The sequence below is a fragment of the Lactuca saligna genome, chromosome 2, assembly GCF_052625555.1.
Source record: "Lactuca saligna cultivar CGN05327 chromosome 2, ASM5262555v1, whole genome shotgun sequence".
NCBI lineage: Eukaryota > Viridiplantae > Streptophyta > Magnoliopsida > Asterales > Asteraceae > Lactuca > Lactuca saligna.
Genome location: NC_136418.1, coordinates 18,337,521 through 18,359,304, shown reverse-complemented (window position 1 = coordinate 18,359,304; position 21,784 = coordinate 18,337,521). Strand labels below are relative to the sequence as shown.

Genomic DNA, 21,784 nt, shown 5'->3' with positions numbered 1-21,784 from the left:
ACCCATATATTTTCAGAAGAATAACTACGTAGAAACAACGTAATCAACATATAAAACATGAAAATCAGACTTAAAAACATACTTTTATGGTAGTCTAAAAATGACAATTTTTAGTATTTTTTAAGTCGTTTTTAACTACATGAAGCCTACTTTGGAGGGTAAAAGCAATGATGTAACCATATCAGATTTAAAACTCGGATATTTTCCATTACACACCGGAAAATATATTACAAACATAATTGATTTCTCATTACACTAACAATTGCCAAATAAATTACAAACATAATAATATTTTCCATTACATAATGGTAAATATATTACAAACATAGTTAATTAAAGGGAATTAAGATTACATTGGCAATAAAACAACCATCAAAGGGTCTGGTATTTCCCATTTAGATTGAGGGGGAACAGGGTGAACAGTTTGTGTCTGGTAGACGAGCTGAAATACATCAGTATGGTAAAATCCTTGAGCCATATCAACTAATTCATGCATGTTTGAATGACGTACTGCCGTGATAGCATGACCACATGCTACACCAAGAATGCGTCATTTGCCACATGAACATGTATGGCCGTTAAGGTTTACCACAAAAAAATAAAAAAATCACAAATAAATATATGGCGGAGAGATCTGTTAGGGGATTTGTGTTGCTTGCCACCCAACAAACTTTTCTATCCTTTTACGAAGCACCATTTCAGCATATGGTGTGAGTACGGTAGTTAAACTCCCTAAAAAGTAAATATGTTCATAAAAGGTTGTTGTACAAGTAATTTAATACTTTATATTGCACCCGAAATTTACCTACCGTTAAACTTCGTTCAACAAATGTTTTTTTGCACGTACTCACGAATTCCCTTGATAAGCATTATTATCGATACATTATGTTGATTGAGCGATAAGACTAAAAAGATTGAGAAAATTCCATGTCGAGTACATTCCAACGGATGTTAGGGAAGGCTCTTGCCCATTTCAGATGACCGATGTTCGCAAGTAGTTCATGAGCATCACAGCTTAGCCGAGCAAAATTTTGTTCAAAAATAGAGAGAGTGTATGCTTTTAATGTCATCCAAAACAAAGGTTCCAATGATCTTCCATAGGATACTCTTGTACGTATATATTTGTGGATGCTCTTACAAGTGTACCCATGATAAGAATCAGTGAAAACAATATCTATGTAAAAACTAACGACATCGTCCATATTGGATATGAACGCTACTTCCCTACCATGTCCGAAACTTTCTTTTAAACTCATAAGGAACCAGGTACAATTGTCAAGATTATTTTCAACCGCCATACTAAATGCTATAGGGAAGGTCTGATTCTTTCCGTCTTTAGCAACCGCTACAAACATTGTTTTTAGGTAGTCCCTTCTAAGACAGAGACTACCTAGGAAGATGAGGAACGAAACAGTTTATGAATGCATGGACCTGTATTTATTTGGGAGTGCAAACCAATTAGTTTAAATGTATAAACATTATCAACTGTAAATAAACAATATAAAATTGGAAAACAAATATATCACTCATCCAATAGCTAGAAAACAAGCTTGGAAACGATCTATCAAATCTGTTTTGATGTGAATGTGAGTATAAGGGTTGGTTCACCTTAGGTTATGAAGGTAAACAAGCAACTGGTTAAAGCTTTTTTCATTCTCAGAGTCAGAAAAACTCATTTCGAATCAGTTATAAGAGACAATTACCAATTAATTTGTACACCTAAGATTGTGAAGGTAAGGGTCTTACCACATGCGGACACATATATATGTAGGAGCCGTAAAATTAGATTAAAATCCGAAATGCAAGGTTGATAATGTATTGTCATTTCGAACTGTAGCATTGTCATTTCAAATAGTATTTATGTGTAAGGTATATGAAAATTTGACTAATCCTTGACATTATTTGACTACAGTTTCATAGACTTTAACTACTATTTTCTAGCCTGCATAATGTATTGTCATTTCGAACAATAGATTTGTAATTTCAAACCATATTTCTATGTAAGGTATATGACAATTTGACTACTCTTTGACATTATTTAACTACTATTTGATAGACTTTGACTACTATTTTTTTATCCTACATAATGTATTGTCATTTCAAACTGTAAATTTATCATTTCAAACAGTATTTTTGTGTCAGGTATTTGACAATTGGACTACTCTTTGACATTATTTGATTACGATTTCATATACTTCGACTACTACTTTGTAGCTTGTATAATGTATTGCCATTTCGAACAGTAGATTTGTCATTTCAAATAGTATTTATGGTAATCCACATAATTGTTTGTTAGTCCTTTTTCTTATTTAAGTACTCCTTTAATATTAAGCAGACTAACAACGAAATTCCAAAATGGCCTCCAATCAAACAACTTCTTCCAATGCAGCTGCTCCATCCAATACTCTACGTCCATGGATGATAAGAGAGGTGATGATCGTAATACGATGTTAGGTGAACGTTTACGAGGGTGTAACAACCATGGTTACCCCTAATTGCTTTGAAGGTGATGAATAGACCTGCATAACAGTTATGTTTAACCTCTCGTTGGGAGCAGGAAAACACCGGGTTCAAGAAGATATTGTTGGTAAGTGGATGGATTTAAAGGAAAAAGAATCACATGGTTCAATTGATGGTATCATCATCTTAAAAATAGTAACTATTATACAAACACGAGGAAGATCTTTTAGAAATTGTGAAAGATCATTACATTTTTGAGCATAAGGGAAGTGACTTCGAGTATGAGGATGCTTGGATTCTAGTTAAAAATAACCAATATTTCATGTAGAATGCTCTTTTATGTGAAATGTCTTATGTAATGTTTGCTATTGGTGTATCTCGTTTTCTATAGTGTTTTATGTTTGTGTTTTATTTTTCATGGAATAAAGTAAATAATAAGTTGGGTACTAGATTTAATTAATAATCTCAGAAGTGCAGTTTAATACACGCAATACAAATTAGAAATACGAGAATTCATTACTTTCCTACATTAATATAAGGACATTTTAAATCAAATGTGTTGTCGAAATCAACAGTACGGTACACGCTTTCGTTTTGTGACCCGCTTACAGATAACAATTCATCAGTCGTTATCCCCTTTTGTTTCAAATCCCCCCCCCCCTTAGATCCGCTCCCCGAACCCCTACCCGTACAATCATTCCTCGTGTGTCCAAATTGATCGTATGTAGGGCATTCTTGTCATATGTGACGCTCACCTTGCGACGAAATACGGCCAATGTTTCTTGGCCTACTCGGCTGACGTCTCTCCATTATGGGTGGCTTCGCAATCCTCAAATCATCGGGGATCCCACTCAAATGGACTTGGCAGAGGGTTCACACACTCCTCGTAAGTTTTCCTCGATGTCTCTGTAAAGTAAGCTTTTAAAGAAAATTCCAAACAATCTTCATAACGGTTCATTGTGAGGACTTGTATGACATGCCCACAAGGTAAGCCATGTATTTGTCATGCCTACATGTACATGTTCTTTGTTGGAAATCAATAATGAAACTTTTTAAAGTAGAGCTGTTCATTTCACATAGTATTTGAGATAGGGTACACAATCCAATTATTACAATGAGTCTTATTTGCTTGTATAATCATATTATCCCATGCGATGAGTGTTGTTTTTGCTTCAGCTAAAAAAGTAGACATAATTTCATAATGTCATATAGGTAGTAAAATAACATTTCAAGTACTATTTTACGTGTATATATATATATATAATATTAGTACCTGCAAAATTATGCTTCTGAAAACTCCATTGTTGCAATGTTGCACGAAAAAACTCAATCAACATCAATATTGACATCTTTCTTGCAAATCTTGACATTAAATGTATCGACTCTGCACTATTTGATGTCATAAGAAAATACCGATTCCAATGAAAATGTGCCCTGGCCAATCTTTCTGGCTTGATGTTTTGTAGGTATTCAAATACATCAACATTTACCATTTAATTTTTTTCATCCCATTATCAAATTTTCTAATAGTATAGGCTTTGCATGTCTCCTAAAATAATGAGTGTATTGTATCGATGCTTCAAAATTTTGCTGAAATGTTGAAATACAAATGGATACCACATATTCCATGATAGTGGTGAGGAAATATATTTGCAATTGACGTTACTATGGATGGAGCCCTATTAGATATGAATGTAAGGTCCTCCACGTTGCCTATACATTCACGTAGTTTTCGAAGGAACCAAGACCATGTTTCCCTACATTAACTCTTACATATGGCATAAGCAACATACATGATTTGGTTTTGATCGTCCATTGTCACTGCAAGCAACATCATACCCATGAATTCACCCTTTAGGTGATCAGCACCAATTATTAGGGTCGGCTTAAAATATTTGATGAACGCTTCTACCTACAATTATTTGTAATTGCATGAACAAATACCAATTATAATTCATATGTTATATATTGTTATAAAAAAAATATCACTGATTACCGAGTAACCCAGCGCAATATACACGAACTCAAACTAATCATCATCATCTGTTCTTATTTGAGTAATAGTTCCTGGATTATGCTTGACCAAGTTGTGCACATACGCTGGTAGTTTGGTGAATGAATCCTCTTTGGTACCTCTTAACATCAACAACGCATATTGTTTTTCCCGCCATGTTTGTTGGTATGTAACATTGATTGGAAATTCCAAATTGATGCCCCTTACAATTTCATTACCCCAATAAAATCTCTTATAATCTTCGGCCAATACTCCAGCGATAAAGTGGCCGAGAACCTTTTTTTATTTTCGATGATTAGACTACAACTTTTGTTACTTGGAAAGCAGTAGTCGATTTGATTCCCCTTGCCCTAACCATCCAAGAACAATTTTCTACCAAACAAACCACCTTGAACCTTTCTTTGCTCGATTTGGTAGTCTTATATTGCTTACCTTGTCCCATGCATTGTTTTCCAATTACAAGCTTGAGCAACTCTTTGTTATAAAAAATGTCTAGAACTTTAATCTCTTCATTTATATCCACCATCTGACATGGAATGTTCACATCATCATTACAGGATACGAAGGCAATGGAGGCATACCATGAAACATGGTATCTGAATATGTAAGTTTAGGTTCATCATCAAATTCTTCTCCGTTAGAATCACTCTCTAGGTTGGATATATCCAACTTGTCCCAATCCGCAAACTCGTCATATCTTTTTAGTTCACCATCATGCTAAAATGAAACTTCTTATTTTCCAAATTCATTACCAACCTTATTGACCATGGCTAGTGGTTTTTGGTCAAAGTAATGATTTGCACCCACAACATTAACATATGTACCAACATCATTATCATTGATATACTTATAATTCTTGAGTGCCACATACCTAATCGGTTTTGGCACTACGTTTACATTTTCAGCGACACTATGATATTGAATTTTACTTGGACTTTTAAAATTACCTATTGGGTTGGGCTTCCTTTTTCGCTTGATAAATTAGTTGCATATGCCTTTCCTCTATCAACCACTTCGTTACCTCAAACGCCTTCTTTAACCACCACATAGATAGATACAGATTTATCTCCAACGACATTTTTTTTTACCTTGATAACTTTTATAATATAATGATCATTAACAATGCCACAATAATAGAGTTGTTCGGAATGTTGATAAGCCAGACTTTTGATTCTTCGGGAAGACTCATCTTGCATTTCACCAAATAAACAAATTCAGTAAATGTGGTGGTTTCATAAAATTCAACACCTAAATAAAATATTCTCGGATTATATATCGGTGGCCAAACATATGATAGTTGGGAATTAACAAACTCTCATCTTCTATCCGTAATAAGCAATACGAAATACTCGTTACAACTCATTATGTTAATTTTGAGAGAAAAGAAGATGAAGAAGAAAACTTCCCAAATATGAAATAATTCCACAAATATTGAATACTTATCATATATATTATGTTCAAAACAGTAGTCAACTCTGACAAAAAAGTAGTCAAATTTAGCAAGAAAGTAATCAAATTTAGCAAAAAAAAGTAGTCAACTTTATCTAAAAAGTAGTCAAATTTACCAAAAAAAAGTAGTCAACAAATTAAAAAACATAATATATATTTTCGCAAAAAATAATTTTATCAAAATAATTGTTAAAAAAACTATTATATATTTTACAAAAAATATTTTTTAACAAAATAATTGTCAAAAAAATTACTCTAAATTTTTACAAACAATATTTTTTTATCAAAATAATTTTCAAAAAACTACTCTCCATCCATTTGAGAAAAAAAAAACCTAGACTTTAGCCCATAACCGTAGGCTACCGTAGATCGTCGAGAGAAAACTGCAGGTTATAAAATAATCTACGGTTTTAGTGTTCAAAATGAAAAATAAAATAAAATAAAGGGAAATCTTCATAAAAGTGTTATTATTTTGGGAAAAGTTACATTTAATCCTTTTTTATTTTGAATAAAAAAACCCAAAAAACCAGATAAACCATACATTTTAATCCTTTTTGACCTGTTGAGAATGCCACCTACGCCACATGGCATGCCAGCTAGACAAGGGCTGATGTGGATGCTGACGTGACATTCCACATCTAACGCCCGCGTTTCCAGGCTAGGCATTTTCGTTGATCTAATAGTTTAGGTTAACCTTTGTAACCCGTTTTGAAATAATAAGAGCATATTATTTGTGTATTATGTGTTTCGTACTTAATTGCTTAATTATGTGATTTGATTAATTAATAATAAAATAAGCATCAAAATTTAAGTGTAAAATAAACTCAATATCTTTACATAAAGTCGTAGTGGTCGAAACAAGGATTCCGAAGATATAAAGAATGTCGAAATCTGAGTTATAACGAAGAAGTTATAACCTGTCGAAATTTCGCGACAGAAACGGCAACGCTGAGTGACGTAAAAAGTGAAGTTTATGTTAGAGCAATATTTAGCCTTATCTATCTAAATGAAAGTCGTATAGTTCGTTAAACCGAGAGCGTGCATAAAAAGAACGCCCAAATCTGACTTTGTGTGAGGAAGTTATGATTTTATGAAGTTTCGACTTAGCGGTATGCAGCCCGAATACTCGATTTGAGATCGAGCGGTTTTTAACCGAAGAAATCTAAACGAGAATCGAAGATCTTGTTGTTAGTAACGAAACGATGAAAAGTTAGGCGAGAGCGGACGTCGGACGAAGAAGTTATGAATTTATAACGGAGTTTTCTTATTCGGGCCTACTAAAAACAAATAATAAAAAATAAAGTCAAAATTAGCCAACGGAGTCTAAACGAAAGTTGTAGACCGTAGTCTCACTTACACGTGGATATAAAGAACATCAAAAACGGAGCTCGTATGCGAAAGTTACTCAATTTAGAAGTTTGACGAGTCAAATTATGCTGAGCGTAATTTGAGTACGCCCAGCGTACTCAGAAGGGTGCAAGTTGCCTGACCAATACTCGAGTGCCACCAATTGACGCATGCAGTGACGTCAAAGTATGCCCAACATAACCAAGTTACGCCCAGCGTACTGAGTGTAAATTGAGATTACGCCCAGCGTAATCCCAGACCCCCAACCTATAAATAGAAACCGAGATCAGCCATTTTCTCTTGTTCAAACTCTTTCTTCTCTCTAGTTATTGCCTCGATTTGCGTGCCAATCATATCCCGAAACCCCGGTATCATTCCCGAGCCCTGAAGCAAGATCCGAAGTCCCGAGGATCCCGAATAGCGTTATTCCCGAGCCGAAGCCCTGCTCGCGAGGAGCCCGGTTTTTGTGAAAATCTTCCAGATCTACAGAGAAACACTACTTTCTGCAAGCCGTGGTGCTGTCCGATTATCTTTTGATCAAGTGAGTGTGTGGTTACTTTCTTCCAACACAATATTATGAAGTATTTTATATAGAATACGTGCTATGTGTATATATTTTGTTGTTATATGTGTGAATGTATATCCACTCTCTTCTATCTCATAGATCGGATTTATCCTTTATGAAATACGTGTTATGTGTGTGTGGAATATGTATTGATTAAAGCATGCTATACAGGTTTTTTTAAATATGTATAAAAATGTATGTTTTTATCTACTAATATATTGGGTAGAACATGGGTAGATAGTTGGTGTGTAATAAACAGATGAGAGGTCTCGTTGTTGTTTCGATTTAGTCATCTAGCGGAGTTTAGATGACGACCACGGACCTTTCTAGACAGTCTTGTGGAACACTAGCAGGCTCACCACCTGTATGTGTTAATGGACTTGGGTGTTCATTCGTTGTACTCCATCCCCCCATGGTTGCCTTATTTTACATATATTACCAGGACACCCCCGAAAGCATGTGTTGTCGCCCCGATGAAATATTCTTAGACTAGGTCCCTTGTGTTAGTTATTTTAGGGACATAAAGTGAGAATAACGGGAATGGGTAATTGGGTTATTGTTGGTTGATGAAAATTAATTTAATTAGTTATTGTGGGTTGAAAACCCTATATGCTCACCAGGCTCCCAAGCCTGACCCACTCAGTTTCTTTGTATTACAGGAAGTGGCGCGAGGGCATAAGATGGATAATCATCAAGTTGTTTTGTTTACAAGTCTGTATATGTATATATTTGTTGAATGACCTGTAATGTTATCGTTTATGTTTTATGATCTGTATCGGAACATGACATCCCAAGTTTTGATTATATAATGAAAATACATTTCTTTATGAAATGCTTTGTTAAATATTAATTTATCATGTTTTGTTTTTTTTGGAACAAATTCCGCATCTCTTTTAAAAGCAAAAGGATTTACTCTGAAAATGTTTAAAAAGCATAAATAGTTCTTTGAAATGCAAAAATCAAAATGCAAAATCGGACTTTAATGAGAAAATGAAGGGAGTAGGATTCAAACCCACAACCTGATACATACAACCAAACACATTTTCCACTAGGCTACACATCAATTCTTGCTTTCATCCCTGAAAGTTTGTACATAATATATTAAATGCTGAAGCTTTTCATTGAAAATGAGAAAAATGAGAGTCAAACCCATAACCTCCCACTAACAATGCCAACCACTTTCCCTAGACTATCAACTTTTTGTTAATTTCTCTCCTCAACATTACATATAATGCTCAAAATGCTAAAGCATTTATTATTATTATTATTATTATTATTATTATTATTATATTAAAGTTATTTTAACAGTATTTTGTTTTGATTGGTTGGAATTTTTTTTTGGGTAAATTACACCAATCGTCCCTCGTGCATATGCCAAAAAGCGTGTTTAGTCCCTATTTTGAAAAATTAACTCGGACCGTCCCTGAGTTTGTTTTTTCTTGCACGCTTAGTCCCTATGGACATGAAATGACTATTTTACCCTTATTAATTTCTTTTTTCATTTTCTTTCATTTCTTTATCAATTTAAATTATAAAAAAAATACATAAAACAAATATCCCCATAAGCATCGCAGGAAATCGCCAACACCCACTTTCTATCACCCTTAAATCATAGTACACCCTTTCCCTTCTCCCCCGTTCTCACCTCCTTTGTAAACCTACATCGAATCAAATTACAATCACCACCTGCTACCACCTTCTATTACCCTCTCCATCTCGGATGACATCGTCCGGGTGACGATGGAGGCCCGGATCGATCTAAACTTCTGTTGAAAATCGATCAAAACATATGTTAGAAATCATCGATCTCAATACCCTATCTGATGGAGATCGATGGCGGCGTACAAATGAAGAAGGAGATCGACAACCTCAATCGGTTTGAAACCCTAATCGATAGCGATGATCGTGTTCGTCAAACCTTATGTTCTTGGAGGTGAAGGAGGTCGGAGACGGATCTACACTCCAACAACCACCCAAAACCCTAGTCGTCGTAGGCTTTCTTCTTCAATTCCTCATTGGCGCTCCTCCTCATTCTTCTTTCTCTGGCAAACAAACCAATCCTTCTTCCTTCTCCTACTCACTCTTTTCCGATCATCGTTAACTCACCAACGGTATACACTTCGACACCCACCCAAAATCATCAACGTGTTGTAGGTCTCCTTTTTCCCTTTCATCGAGTCTGTGTATTTTGTGTATTTATTTTCTCGAACAGTAACGTAGTGAAATGGTGGGGAAGGTTCGTCGGAGGGTGGTCGGTGACTGTATATATGTGTGTGTTTGTATGTTTCTCTTCGATCGGTAACAGTGAAATGTAAACGAGTTGGGGAAAGTGAAGGGGATAGGGGCATTTATTATTATTTTTTAATTGAAAATGATAATATAGATAATAAATTAATTGAAAAATAAAAAACACAAGGGTATAATGGTCATTTAAATTTTGGCAAGGACTAAGTTCACAATAAAATTGTTTTTCAGGGATGAAACGTGCAACGTTAAATCTAATTTACCTTTTTTTTTCAATTAATGTTACAACATTCACCCTTCACCTTTACGCTTTTGTTCACAAACAACCCTTTCACTTTCGTTTGAATTTTTTATAACCCTCGCCTTTTATTACATATTATTAGTATTTAGTCATATTAATATTTTTTTAGCAGGAATGGTCCCTCAACTATATTTGAGTCATTTTAAAGTTGCTTTCTTTTTGTATTTTTTGGTCCCTCTACTTCCGTTGGTTATTTGTGGCATTATAGATTCCTATATTTTCGTTTAATTGTCACTTTATTACTTTTGCTTACGGATTCATTGATGTTTTTTTATTTCTTATTTATTTATTTATTTATAGATCAGTTAAAGAGAGAAGGAATGAGCAACTCAAACTATAAACATTTTCAAAGAACAAACAACGGAAAAAATTATCGCATCAGATCCCTGCAATGTGGGGGTTCCCCATCTAGTTATTATTATTATTATTATTATTATTATTATTATTATATTTAAAAACGTAAATATATATAAACTTAAAGAAAACAGTAATATATATATATATATATATATATATATATATATATATATATATATATATATATATATATATATAACTTCAAAAAAAGAATTACATTTATTTTATATATATATTACAAAATACATATAATCACTATATATACGTTTGCGTTTTAATAATAAATGGAGTTATTTCTTAAGAGTTTAATAGATATATACCACTGTGAAGAGAGTAAATCACAAAATGGTTCTAGCTTAGTTTGGTTTGATTCCCGTTGGCTTTTTTTTCTCCCAGAAAAAATCTTTTGCAGAACTTTAATGAAAATAAATAAAGATTATATATATAGATGTGAAGGACATAATACATATGTGACTTCTAGCTTAATTGGTAACATGCGTTTGTTTGGTTCGAGAGATCCCGAGTTCGAAACTTGTCTCCCTCTCCTCCTTAGGTTGTGGGGTGTCGATGCGGTTTATGCCGCACCTTTTACCACACAGGCAGGGGAAGCGGTGTCTCTTCTCTTTCAACCAATCATATTTTTTTTTCTCTCTTTTTACCATAATCTCACTCCCTTGGTGTGACATAAAACCGCACTTATATGGTAAAAAGTGACGTGACGCTTATGTGGCGGGGGAGGGTTAGTGGTTTCAGTGTCACCACTCCCTCTAACCTTACAAAAATCCATCAATTTTGAAGAAAATTGATTTTATGCTGACAAGGCATGCCAAATCAGATGACATATCAGTATCCCCTTCCAACTTGACATGCCACATAAGGGATTACCGGCTGAAAAGGTAAAAATATTAAAATATAAGATTTATCCGGTTTTATTGGGTTTTTTTATTCAAAATAAATTAGAACTTAAATGTAACTTTTCCCAAAAGGAGTTTTGAAAATTTCCTTAAAATAAAATAAAATTATACTAAACCCGAAACAGTATACCATTTAATGAAACAATAGGCTACAAGTTGAGTCATTTTCTATTTGAATAATTCGCATAACTCCCGTGAAAATTTACGAGAGATAATGCAAAAATCAAAGATAAAACCAAATAAAATAATGATATTAAATACATTAGAAGCAATCAAGCAAAGCTCGTACTTTTTTGCTGTTCCCTTCTGGCTAGTACAACGACCTATAGATGCCTGCCAAACGTGTGCGCCATCCACCTATGAGAACTTATTTTTGCTTTAATTTCTTTTTATCGTTATTCTATTCATTTTATAGTTGTAGTACGTTTTCTTTTTGTAAATGACATAAATTTTCTTTTTGTAAATGACATAAATTGTTGTGGGACTCCGATCTTGTGGGAGCCCCGTCCCGTATGAAGATATTTGTTGAAAAAATCGGGAACGGGAGCGGGGGCAAGGTTAACCTCCGTTTTAACTACGGAGGTGGGGCGAGGGTTGGTAGTCCCGTCCCGAAACCTTCGTGAGGGCCCCGTTAATAAATTATATAAATTGATATATATTAATTATGTAAATATAATAAACAATAAAATGATTTTTACGTACAAAAATCCAACAAAAAAACATGTTTTCAAGTTGTTTGTAACATATAAATTTGTATTATAAATATTTATTTGTTACTCAAAAAATAATTTCTTTTCACCCAAACAATAACTTCTTTTAGCTCAAATAAAATAGCCCAAAATCAATCGGAGGCGGGGGAATGGGGGCGGGGGTCAGAAGGGGAATTCGGGGGCAGGGGACGGGGGTGAAAAGGATGGAGATTTCGGGGTGGGGCGGGTTGGGGGAACAGGAAAATTTTGGGGACGGGGGCGGGAGGATTAAATCCCCGTCTCGTTTACCCCGTTGACATCCCTAGCCTGTATTTTTATTTATTTTTTTGATTTTGGAGGTTGGGGAAAATAAAGACAAAACTTCCACTTATTGTTAAGTTAAATGGTATAAAGAAAAACTATATACAAAGTTCATTTTACCAGTTATTTCTATGATATATTTAATGTAAATAAGATTGTATATAATTTCACTATACCATTAACATATAAACAATTCATGCAATTTACTCTTTCTTCTTTTGTACAATATTCCAATGGTTATGAACTAATAATACCTAATTCGTGTTAACTAATTTACAGAAAAATAAGTAATTCAATATTCATTATTGAGCTATATGATGTGCATAGGAGACTAACTTGCTAAAATAAGAAACTATTTACGGCCAACATTTTCAGATATTTAATGGATATTATTCTTTTTTTTTTTTGAAAGTTTATCTTAATTCTACATTGTCTGTCTGTCAAACATTAAAGTTTATAAAAAAGGAAATCTAAGTAAAATAATATCAAAATTTAATGTTTTTAGTTATAAGTTGATACTTCTATAAAAATGCAATTCACCAATATCCTTTCTAGTTCTTACAAGCTCATTAAAGGGTCGAATTGTTGAGTTTGTGGTTCAAGGACGTAAGGTGGAAATGTACAAAACCTTTGAGGTCTTTAATAGAATATGGTTTAAAATAAGTAAGAAGACAAAAAAGGGACCATAGCTGATGGAATTGGGAAGCATATGGACCTTTGAAATCACATTTCTAAAATTAGGACCAAATCTGCATAAATATATAAACCGCATACACCATAGCTGTAATTGACCATACTTTATTTTACTTTTGAACAATTATCCATTTAAATAGTTTAAAGGTAATCTTATGATTATTATTATTATTATTTTTTAATTCTAATAATATGAACTTTATTATTTTTTTTTATTAAAAAGGATTCAGTGCATGGATAAGCTAACTCTTTATCTCATCCTAAAAGTGAACACACTTGGCTGGGACTTATTGTGCCATGCATAAAATCTTCCTATCAAATTTGTAACATTTGGGAAATCCTATATGTGGGTGGGAGGAAAGGAATCCAACTATGTGTTGTTGTATTCAAAATATTTTATTGAACACTTTTTAATTAATGCATTCCAATTTATATGCTTAATCAATTAGTTACATATTAAAAGAATAAAAACTATTACACGTATTTATGTTTTAAAAAAAGGAAAACTAATAATATATCAATCAATTTGTAAGTGAATTTCTAGTAAGTGAACAAGACATATTTTATCTACTCAAAGTCGGTTTCCAAGTATCTTCCAAATATCATGCACGTATTCGTTTGTTTTATTATATTATTTAATTATTAATTATTTATTACCACCCAATACGAATGGGCTAGAAGAAAAGAAAAGGAATAGCTCAATAATAGTTGTCATATATGTTGACAACCCAAAAGCATCCATCTTATACCATCATCTTTTTATGGATTCCAAGCATCATATGTGGTTCCTAACCTAACCAAAAATATTTAATGAAAAGACATAAATGTATCTTATTATATTAGTCAAAGGTTTTTATCTTGTAATTTAAAATCTAATACTAATCCTTAATATGCCCAACGTGTATCATGTATATGTAAAGATCATATATGGTTCATGGCTTACTTCTAGTAAAAAAGTAGAAAAGATGTAACAAACGTGTGACGATCAAAGTATTAGCAGATAAGGTCTAGTAAGATATCTTCGAAGTAAAATGACGAATAGGCTATATCAATGTCAATGTCTTTACGTAAATGAGAGTTTTTTTTAATATATATTTTTTTCTAATTATTGTTCGTTATTTTTCTTTATCTATAAATAGGAAGCTAGTCTCCAACCTTAGACACCAACCAAAACACAAAGCAAAGAGATTTTACGTAGCCATGGCCATCTCCAAGCCTTTTCTTGCTCTTGCTCTTCTCTCTATGATTCTTCTTGTTCAAGCTAATGAATTGGTATTTGATCCACCTTCACTATTATTTTACCTTTCATTTCATTTTTTTGTATATACATACGGGATTTCTATCATGTCATCTTTAACTAATTTATTAAATTCGCTAACATTAATTGCATGAGTGTCTTTTTTCCTTTTTCTATTTACGGGAAGAAGAAATTCATGCAATTGTTATTAAAGAACATGAATGTTTACAAATTGATAATAGAAATGATATTCACATACGCATTATGAAACACCATGTTATCAAGTTCTTAATCTTCTATAAATATAATTCCTATGTATATCAAAAATAAAGATGGTAACAATAAAATCTGTTGGAATAATTGTTTTTGAAAGTTGGGAAAACCATATTAAGTAGTGAAACAATATGTATATGTTGGATACTTTTATAAATGTTCTTATACATACTTTTTATGACACAGGTGAATGAGCTTCATGGAAAAAGTAACATCACGGCTTCCAAAATCAGTAAGTTGGTGTCTTTTAAAAACACATAAAACCAAATTGAAATTGTTGAAATTCTCTTGTTTTCTAATTGATGTACATATATCATGAAAAACACTCGTTTAATTTAGAAACTTCTAGTATGCATAGTTAAATATATTTTTGTGAAATCTTTATTCAGATTGTGGAGCAGCATGTAAGGCCAGGTGTCGGTTATCATCAAGGCCAAATTTGTGCCACAGGGCTTGTGGAACTTGTTGTGCCCGTTGTAGCTGTGTGCCACCGGGAACTTCCGGTAACCAAAAGGTCTGCCCTTGTTACTACAACATGACCACTCATGGTGGCAAAAGAAAGTGTCCATGATGCTTCTACTACATGTAAATTGTGCAACTTTGATGTGATGCCTTCATTGCATATGTATTGTATTGTATATTTTTTTTCCATGGATTCTTGTATGGTGAGTGTTATTTATCCATATGTATGATCGATACTTAATAAGGTCAAATCCAGAATAATTGTTTTGTAATGATATTATATTTTTGTGCAATAAAAGTTGTATAATAAATTGAATTTGATGTAAGTACGAGTTGGAAGGTTTTCTTATGGACATAATATGTTTTTTGTCAAAAGCTACATACATCTTTATTGTAGTGGTACAGGAAAACGACTTCTTTTTGTTTAAAGTAACATCTACATGATGTCAATTACGTTTCTACAATTGTGACTATAGTTCTAGCCTTCTAGGACAAATATATAAAAGGGTGTCGACATATGTAAGATTTATATAGGGTTATCGTTAGAAAAGTTCGGCCTAATTTATTGAAAAGTCTCAAAAGAGCATCCGGATATAAGACTCCGAAATTTTATTAAAAAGAAGTGATTCGTACATAATGGTTTTTTTTCATACACAATAATTCATACATTATATAGTTGTACAATATAACATCTTAAAGCACCAATTGTTATGTATGGAAAAAAAATATTGTGTACGGATCATCTCCCTTTACTAAATTGATATCCATTAAGTTTGTGCTCTTAATTAAAAGGGAAAAGGGAAAAGTTTGATGTTATATAGTGGTTATTTTTAGAAACACATTATTATATTTCAAATGTACATAGTTGTGTCATTATATTGAGTTATCTTAAAAAAAAGTCTTAAAATCAAAACCAATTAATTATATGTTCCCATCTATGTAAAGAGAAAATGAAAGAATGAGGTATATATAAAAGAGTTGTTTTTTTATAAGAATTTATATACAATTATGTTGGATTATATTTAGAAAAGTCTCTATATTTGATCAAATTAACCGAAAAATTCTTACTTTGTTTTTAACGGAGAAAGTATCGATTACTGGTTAAAATATACGAAATCGTACAAAATGGTTGATTCAAAAATTTTATCCGGTAATAATGACTTTTCTATTCAAAAAAAACTTAACATTTCCATAATCTATGCTAAAATAATGAAGGACTTTTCTACAGATAATAACCTATTAAAAATGTATTAATTTTTAAAAAGTTTGTGGATGTACCAGTTAGTGGCACAACATGGAAGGGGAAAGGGGGGCCATGGCCCCCAGGTTTTTTCTGTATTAAATACCTATAATTTCATATCAATAATTACAAATTTTGATTTCTTAAGTATCATAACAAACCGGCCCCTGTTGTTATTTATCTACTAAATACCAATAGCAATATAGCTTAAACTTTTAAAAATCAAAACTAACATTGTTTAATTATAAAACTTATTAGCTTAAACTAACTAATTGCCTCAATAAAAATAACAAAAAAACAACTATTAACCCGCTTCTTCAGTATTCACAACAATATCAAACCCTAAAATATTGTTGCCACCCCAAAAAACGTAAACTCATTGGAGTTCTTACAAAATTCGGATTCACATCACTTCCACCCCTTCTTGCTCTATCTCTCCTCGTCGGTTTAGTCATCACCTCTTCGCCGCTTTCTTGCACTATTTCTTTCCCTTGTAGAATTGTCGGACCAGTAGTATTGTTTCCTTCGTGTAGGTATACACTCATAGTCCCTCCTTCTGTCTCTTTATTTTGCTCAAAGCAATCACATTTGAAAGTATGAATACAGTATTGAATGTGTGTGATGAGTTGTTTTGTCAGCAACTATAGCAACTATATGACCTAAAGTTACTTAAGTAAAACTAAGTAAAAACTAAGTAAAGTTGCAACCACCAAAGGGCTTCTAGCTCAACGGTATCTGTTGTTATCATTCCTCCTTCAGATCGACGGTTTAAGTCTCACTGTAGACATAGATAGAAATCATAGAATAATTTAAAAGTAGTTTAGTACACATTTGTATTAAAAAAAAAAAAAAAAAAAAAAAAGTTGCAACCTATAGAACTTTTTATCGTACAGCCATTTCTTATTTTCCAAACAATGTATATATATCTTTTATATTAATAATATAATAATAAATTGTATGAATGATCTACAAACATATAATTTATGATCACAATCTATCTCTTTAGTCATTACCGTATGATTTCTTTATAATAAAATAATTATTTTAGATATTTATTAAGTATTAAAAAGGTGAAAAAATTTACATTTCAGTAGGGGAGATATTATTAGGAAATGTCCAAATCTATTTATTAACTATAATTCGTTATTTTATTTTGTAAGATTAATTTATTATATAATTAGTTTCGTATTTTAATCTCTAGTTGTTTATCAAAAAAAATTTAAAAGATTATTAATTTATTAGTTATTAGTTATTTGTTAATTGTTAATTACTTTTGTTAGGTGGTGTATCTTCACATAAAGACAATTTAATATTGATGGGTTTTATAAAATAGAATAAAAAAGTTCTATTGTTTTTAGGGCTCTTGTGTCCACCCCATTTAATAGCACAAAATCAGAAACTTACCATTGGGTTGGAGACACAGGCCCATAAGTCCGGCTAATTCGGAAGTCTGAAATTTACAGATGGGCTATTCTAAATCCAAAAGGGGCTATAATTCAATCTTGAAGCTTGAAAAATAGGTGGATGAGAATAATGGTATTATAGTTTTTCGACAAATTAATGTCGGATTATTATATATTACCGCTAAAACACAAAGGAAATAGTCGATGCAGGATGTCATTTGGTGGCTTTTAGATTAATGGAATTGGAAGAGGAGGGAAAATAAGAGCTTATTATTATAATTTATTTGAGTCCAATGTTTCTATAGGCCTATTTTATGTGTTTTTATAGTGTAAAAGCAATAAGTTTTATGCGAATAAATTTTCTTACATCGGTTCTTGCTATGAGTCCAGTTTAAAGCCGTCAAACAAAGAAGAAATCATTGTTTTTCGGCAGATATAGATTATTATATGGGTGTTGTTTTAAGCTAATGCTATAAGTATGTTCATGTTTTTCCAATCTCACCTTGGACTTTTTTTCGTTACCTTTTTTTGTTGTTTCCTTATTTTGTTTTTTGTTTTTTTTTTTAATTATTATTATTATTATAATTATTATTATTATTATTATTATAAATTTCGATAACCGTATAAATTCTGACAACATCCTAAAATTTCAGATGAAATTTTAAAATTTGGACGACATTAAAAATTTAAACGACATAATAAAATTCGAACGACTATATAAAACGGAACAAAAACAAAGTTTGTCTTTATTTATCACAGATATATTAATTGGTTTGGTATTACATTTGCGTGGTCTTCCGAATTTTAAAACGTTCTTGCGAACAACTATCTAAAACGTTCGAATTTTACAATGTCTTCCGAATTTATAGTGTTGTTCGAATTTTAAAATGTTTTCCGAATTTTATATGGTTATCGAAATTTATAATAATAATAATAATAATAATAATAATAATAATAATAATAAATAAAAGAAAAAAAAGAAAAAAGAAAAAAAGAAAAAAAATAATGTCAATTTAAATGTAAAAGATTGATTAGATTTATGTTAGGGGTAAAATTGGTTAAATGGTTACTTATAAAACAACCATGTTTTATGTACCCTTAATTTATTAAAATTATTTCATGCATCCTTTTTTTTTGTGTGTTTTGTTGTCTTTAATACATTTTTTGATTAGATATATTTTGTCATTTTGTTGTTTTTTGTTTTGTCTTTTTTGTCTTTTGTCTTTTTTATTGTCTTTTATTATTATTATTATTATTAAAGTTATTATATATATATATATATATATATATATATATATATATATATATATATATATTAAATTTGTGGACGAAAGGAACAGTAAAATTGACATATTTTGTCCAGTCCCTTGATTTACATATCCGGTCCCTGTACTTCTTTAAGAATTGCAGTTTTGCTCTGTTTTGGTCGCTGATTGCCCTCCTCTTTTTAAGAATTGCAGTTTGTCCCATGTGTTGATTGATGGCTGTTAATTAAAGGTCAAAGTTTGCTTTTTCATATTAAAAGTGGGAGGAGTTGATTAGTGTGAAGAACACGTGTCAAGTCTCTCTTTCACTTCCCCGACTTCTAATCAGATGTCTACACCTTTTCCACCGTTTAAGAGTTCCTCGCTTTTAAACCTTCTTTCAATCGGTTTCTATTGGGTGGTAGACCATTCCACCGTCTCTCTCACAATTGTCGCAACTTATGGCCTTATGCTTCTAGATCGATGCCTCCGATTACCTTCTAATCGACCGATGAGATCGATACATACTACTCCTTCCATGGCGGTTTAGGTAGAGGAACGTGGTGGTCGGATTTTAGTCCAGTGAAGCAGGAACCACCAATTTTGTACTGGACTCGATTTTGAAGGTAAACTTGAAACCCTAGAATTGATAGTTTCTATTGAGATCCTAAAATTTGTGATATTCGTCATATATGATTGAATTTTTTTTCCAGGTGGTTTATAATGGCCACTTTGAAGGAGGTTACAGAGCACAACAACTCCAAGCGCCGACAACTAACTCCACTTTGTTGGTCGTGACAGCATCTCTACAAGGTGGGAATAGTCACCGACTTTTGATGAGGTAAGAGGGTTGTATCGATGTGTTTTTTCACTGGGTGTGGAATCTCCGGTGCAACAAATCAGGTAGGATACAAGTATTTTTTTAATTTTATATTTCTATTACGATTGCAACGTCGCACTCCATAAACAATGAATTCCCGTCTAATTACATCGATTGTTTGCGTTTGATACACATGCGTTTGATACTGTTCAACCCTAATTTCTTCAAGTCTTTCGTTCTGCTTAACAAACTTTTGAGAGGTAAGTTGTAAACCCTATGTATAAATTCTAAAATTACTTGGGTTTTGTTGTCTGCCTATGGAAATAACCTTTTGAATTTTTATTGTTACAAGATTACAAATCTACTCTTCTTATATACTTTAATTATTTAATCCTCTGTTTCAGATAGTTCATGTTGAAGAGGTTAACAATTTTCAACCAATTCGTATTGTAAAATGCAGAGTGAACACCATCTTTCCAGCTACCATCGCTTCAATGCCCCTGTTTTCATTCAGGTTATTTTTTTCTTTAATCCTCAAATTTGTCCGGTTGTCACACACAATTCTTCCTACTTTTCTTATTCCCCATCCTTGAGGTAAAAAACCTAACTTTTTAAGTTAATATCCAGCTTTTGTTTGAAGTTTTAAAGGCCTGTTAACTCATTTACGATTTCTGATTAAAGTCATTTGCTAAAGAGTGAACTGGTGAATGGTCTTACTAAGTTCTGACCTTCTATATATGTCCCTTTTTTGTCCAAAAGAAACAACCAAGGACACACTCATCTAGACATTCATTTTTTTCTGTGGTTACTTTGTTTCTTCAAAAGCCAATTAGGTACTTAAAGAAACAGTTAATCTGCCCTTTGATCCTTTTAATCTTATAGAGATTATGATAAGGCTTTATGGCTAAGCAATTATGTCTTTTCTTTTAGCTTCATGTTAATTTGATGGCTAAGCAATTATGTCGTTTTTTTGGTTTAAACAAATTTTCAAGTTATTTCTTGCTCTGATTTTTGCGTGGAGACAAGGACATTTTTTTTACATTGAGGCTTAGGAGAGATGATTGAGTGGGCATGTTTAACTGATTTGAAGGGTTTCATGGTTCAGAGTATTCACCTGATATGTTGTACTAACCACTCTCTGTTTCCTGTCTATATAGATTTGATGTGGTTTATCATGTTGAGGCTATTTCCTATTAATGTGGTATATAAATGTTTTTTATCAATATCAACTTACTATTTTTTTTTCTGCATTTATATTGTATATAACTATGATGTAATATTTTTTTGTTACCATAAGGTGGGCTGCTACTGTGCTATATCTAATGAGAGTAGTTTTCATTATACCATGACAAAGTCAACCTCAAGCCTTGACTCTTCCTTTTGTTTCATGATTTCAAGATTTGGACTTGAATAAAACCTCTTTTTTTTTTTGCTTAAAGTAAGTCTAATTTTGTTGCAAATGCTCTTTTATTTATTAATTTTTCTTTTTTCAATATGTTTATTAACTGTTTTTATACTCTTTATTTACATGTTGTTTTAGACAAATGGAGCTCTAACTAAATAAATGCAACATTTTCTATATCACAACGCTTGTAGTACGTTGGACAACCTGGGTAATTTAAATGTTAAAAAATATACTTAACTTCAACATTACTTAAATATGTTTTTTTATTCTATGTTTGATCTATTTTGAGGATCATAAGTACCCATATACATGGGAGTTTATAGTGCAATGTTGTAAAATAGAAATA

The 21,784-nt window shown here is 32.2% G+C and overlaps 1 protein-coding gene and 1 long non-coding RNA gene across 2 annotated transcripts; both read left to right on the top strand.

Moving 5' to 3' along the window:
- The first annotated feature begins 14,478 nt into the window (after positions 1 to 14,478).
- On the top strand, positions 14,479 to 15,652 carry LOC145030732 (snakin-2-like). The gene is made up of 3 exons (XM_078979134.1): positions 14,479 to 14,626; positions 15,051 to 15,096; positions 15,254 to 15,652. The coding sequence occupies exons 1-3, from the start codon at positions 14,555 to 14,557 to the stop codon at positions 15,433 to 15,435; spliced, it is 300 nt and encodes a 99-aa protein (XP_078835260.1). The 5' UTR covers positions 14,479 to 14,554; the 3' UTR covers positions 15,436 to 15,652.
- A 3,927-nt stretch (positions 15,653 to 19,579) lies between these two features.
- Positions 19,580 to 21,442, top strand: LOC145028791 (uncharacterized). Its single transcript, XR_013676184.1, has 4 exons — positions 19,580 to 19,839; positions 19,927 to 20,293; positions 20,438 to 20,547; positions 21,191 to 21,442. It is a non-coding gene; the product is annotated as an uncharacterized LOC145028791 (long non-coding RNA).
- The last annotated feature ends 342 nt before the right edge of the window (positions 21,443 to 21,784 follow it).

Excerpts from the sequence above, each read along its gene's own strand:
- LOC145030732 (XM_078979134.1), top strand. The coding sequence starts at position 14,555 with ATGGCCATCTCCAAGCCTTTTCTTGCTCTTGCTCTTCTCTCTATGATT. Across the intron at positions 14,627-15,050 it reads TTGTTCAAGCTAATGAATTG|GTGAATGAGCTTCATGGAAA; the intron begins GTATTTGATCCA and ends TTTATGACACAG. Across the intron at positions 15,097-15,253 it reads CATCACGGCTTCCAAAATCA|ATTGTGGAGCAGCATGTAAG; the intron begins GTAAGTTGGTGT and ends ATCTTTATTCAG.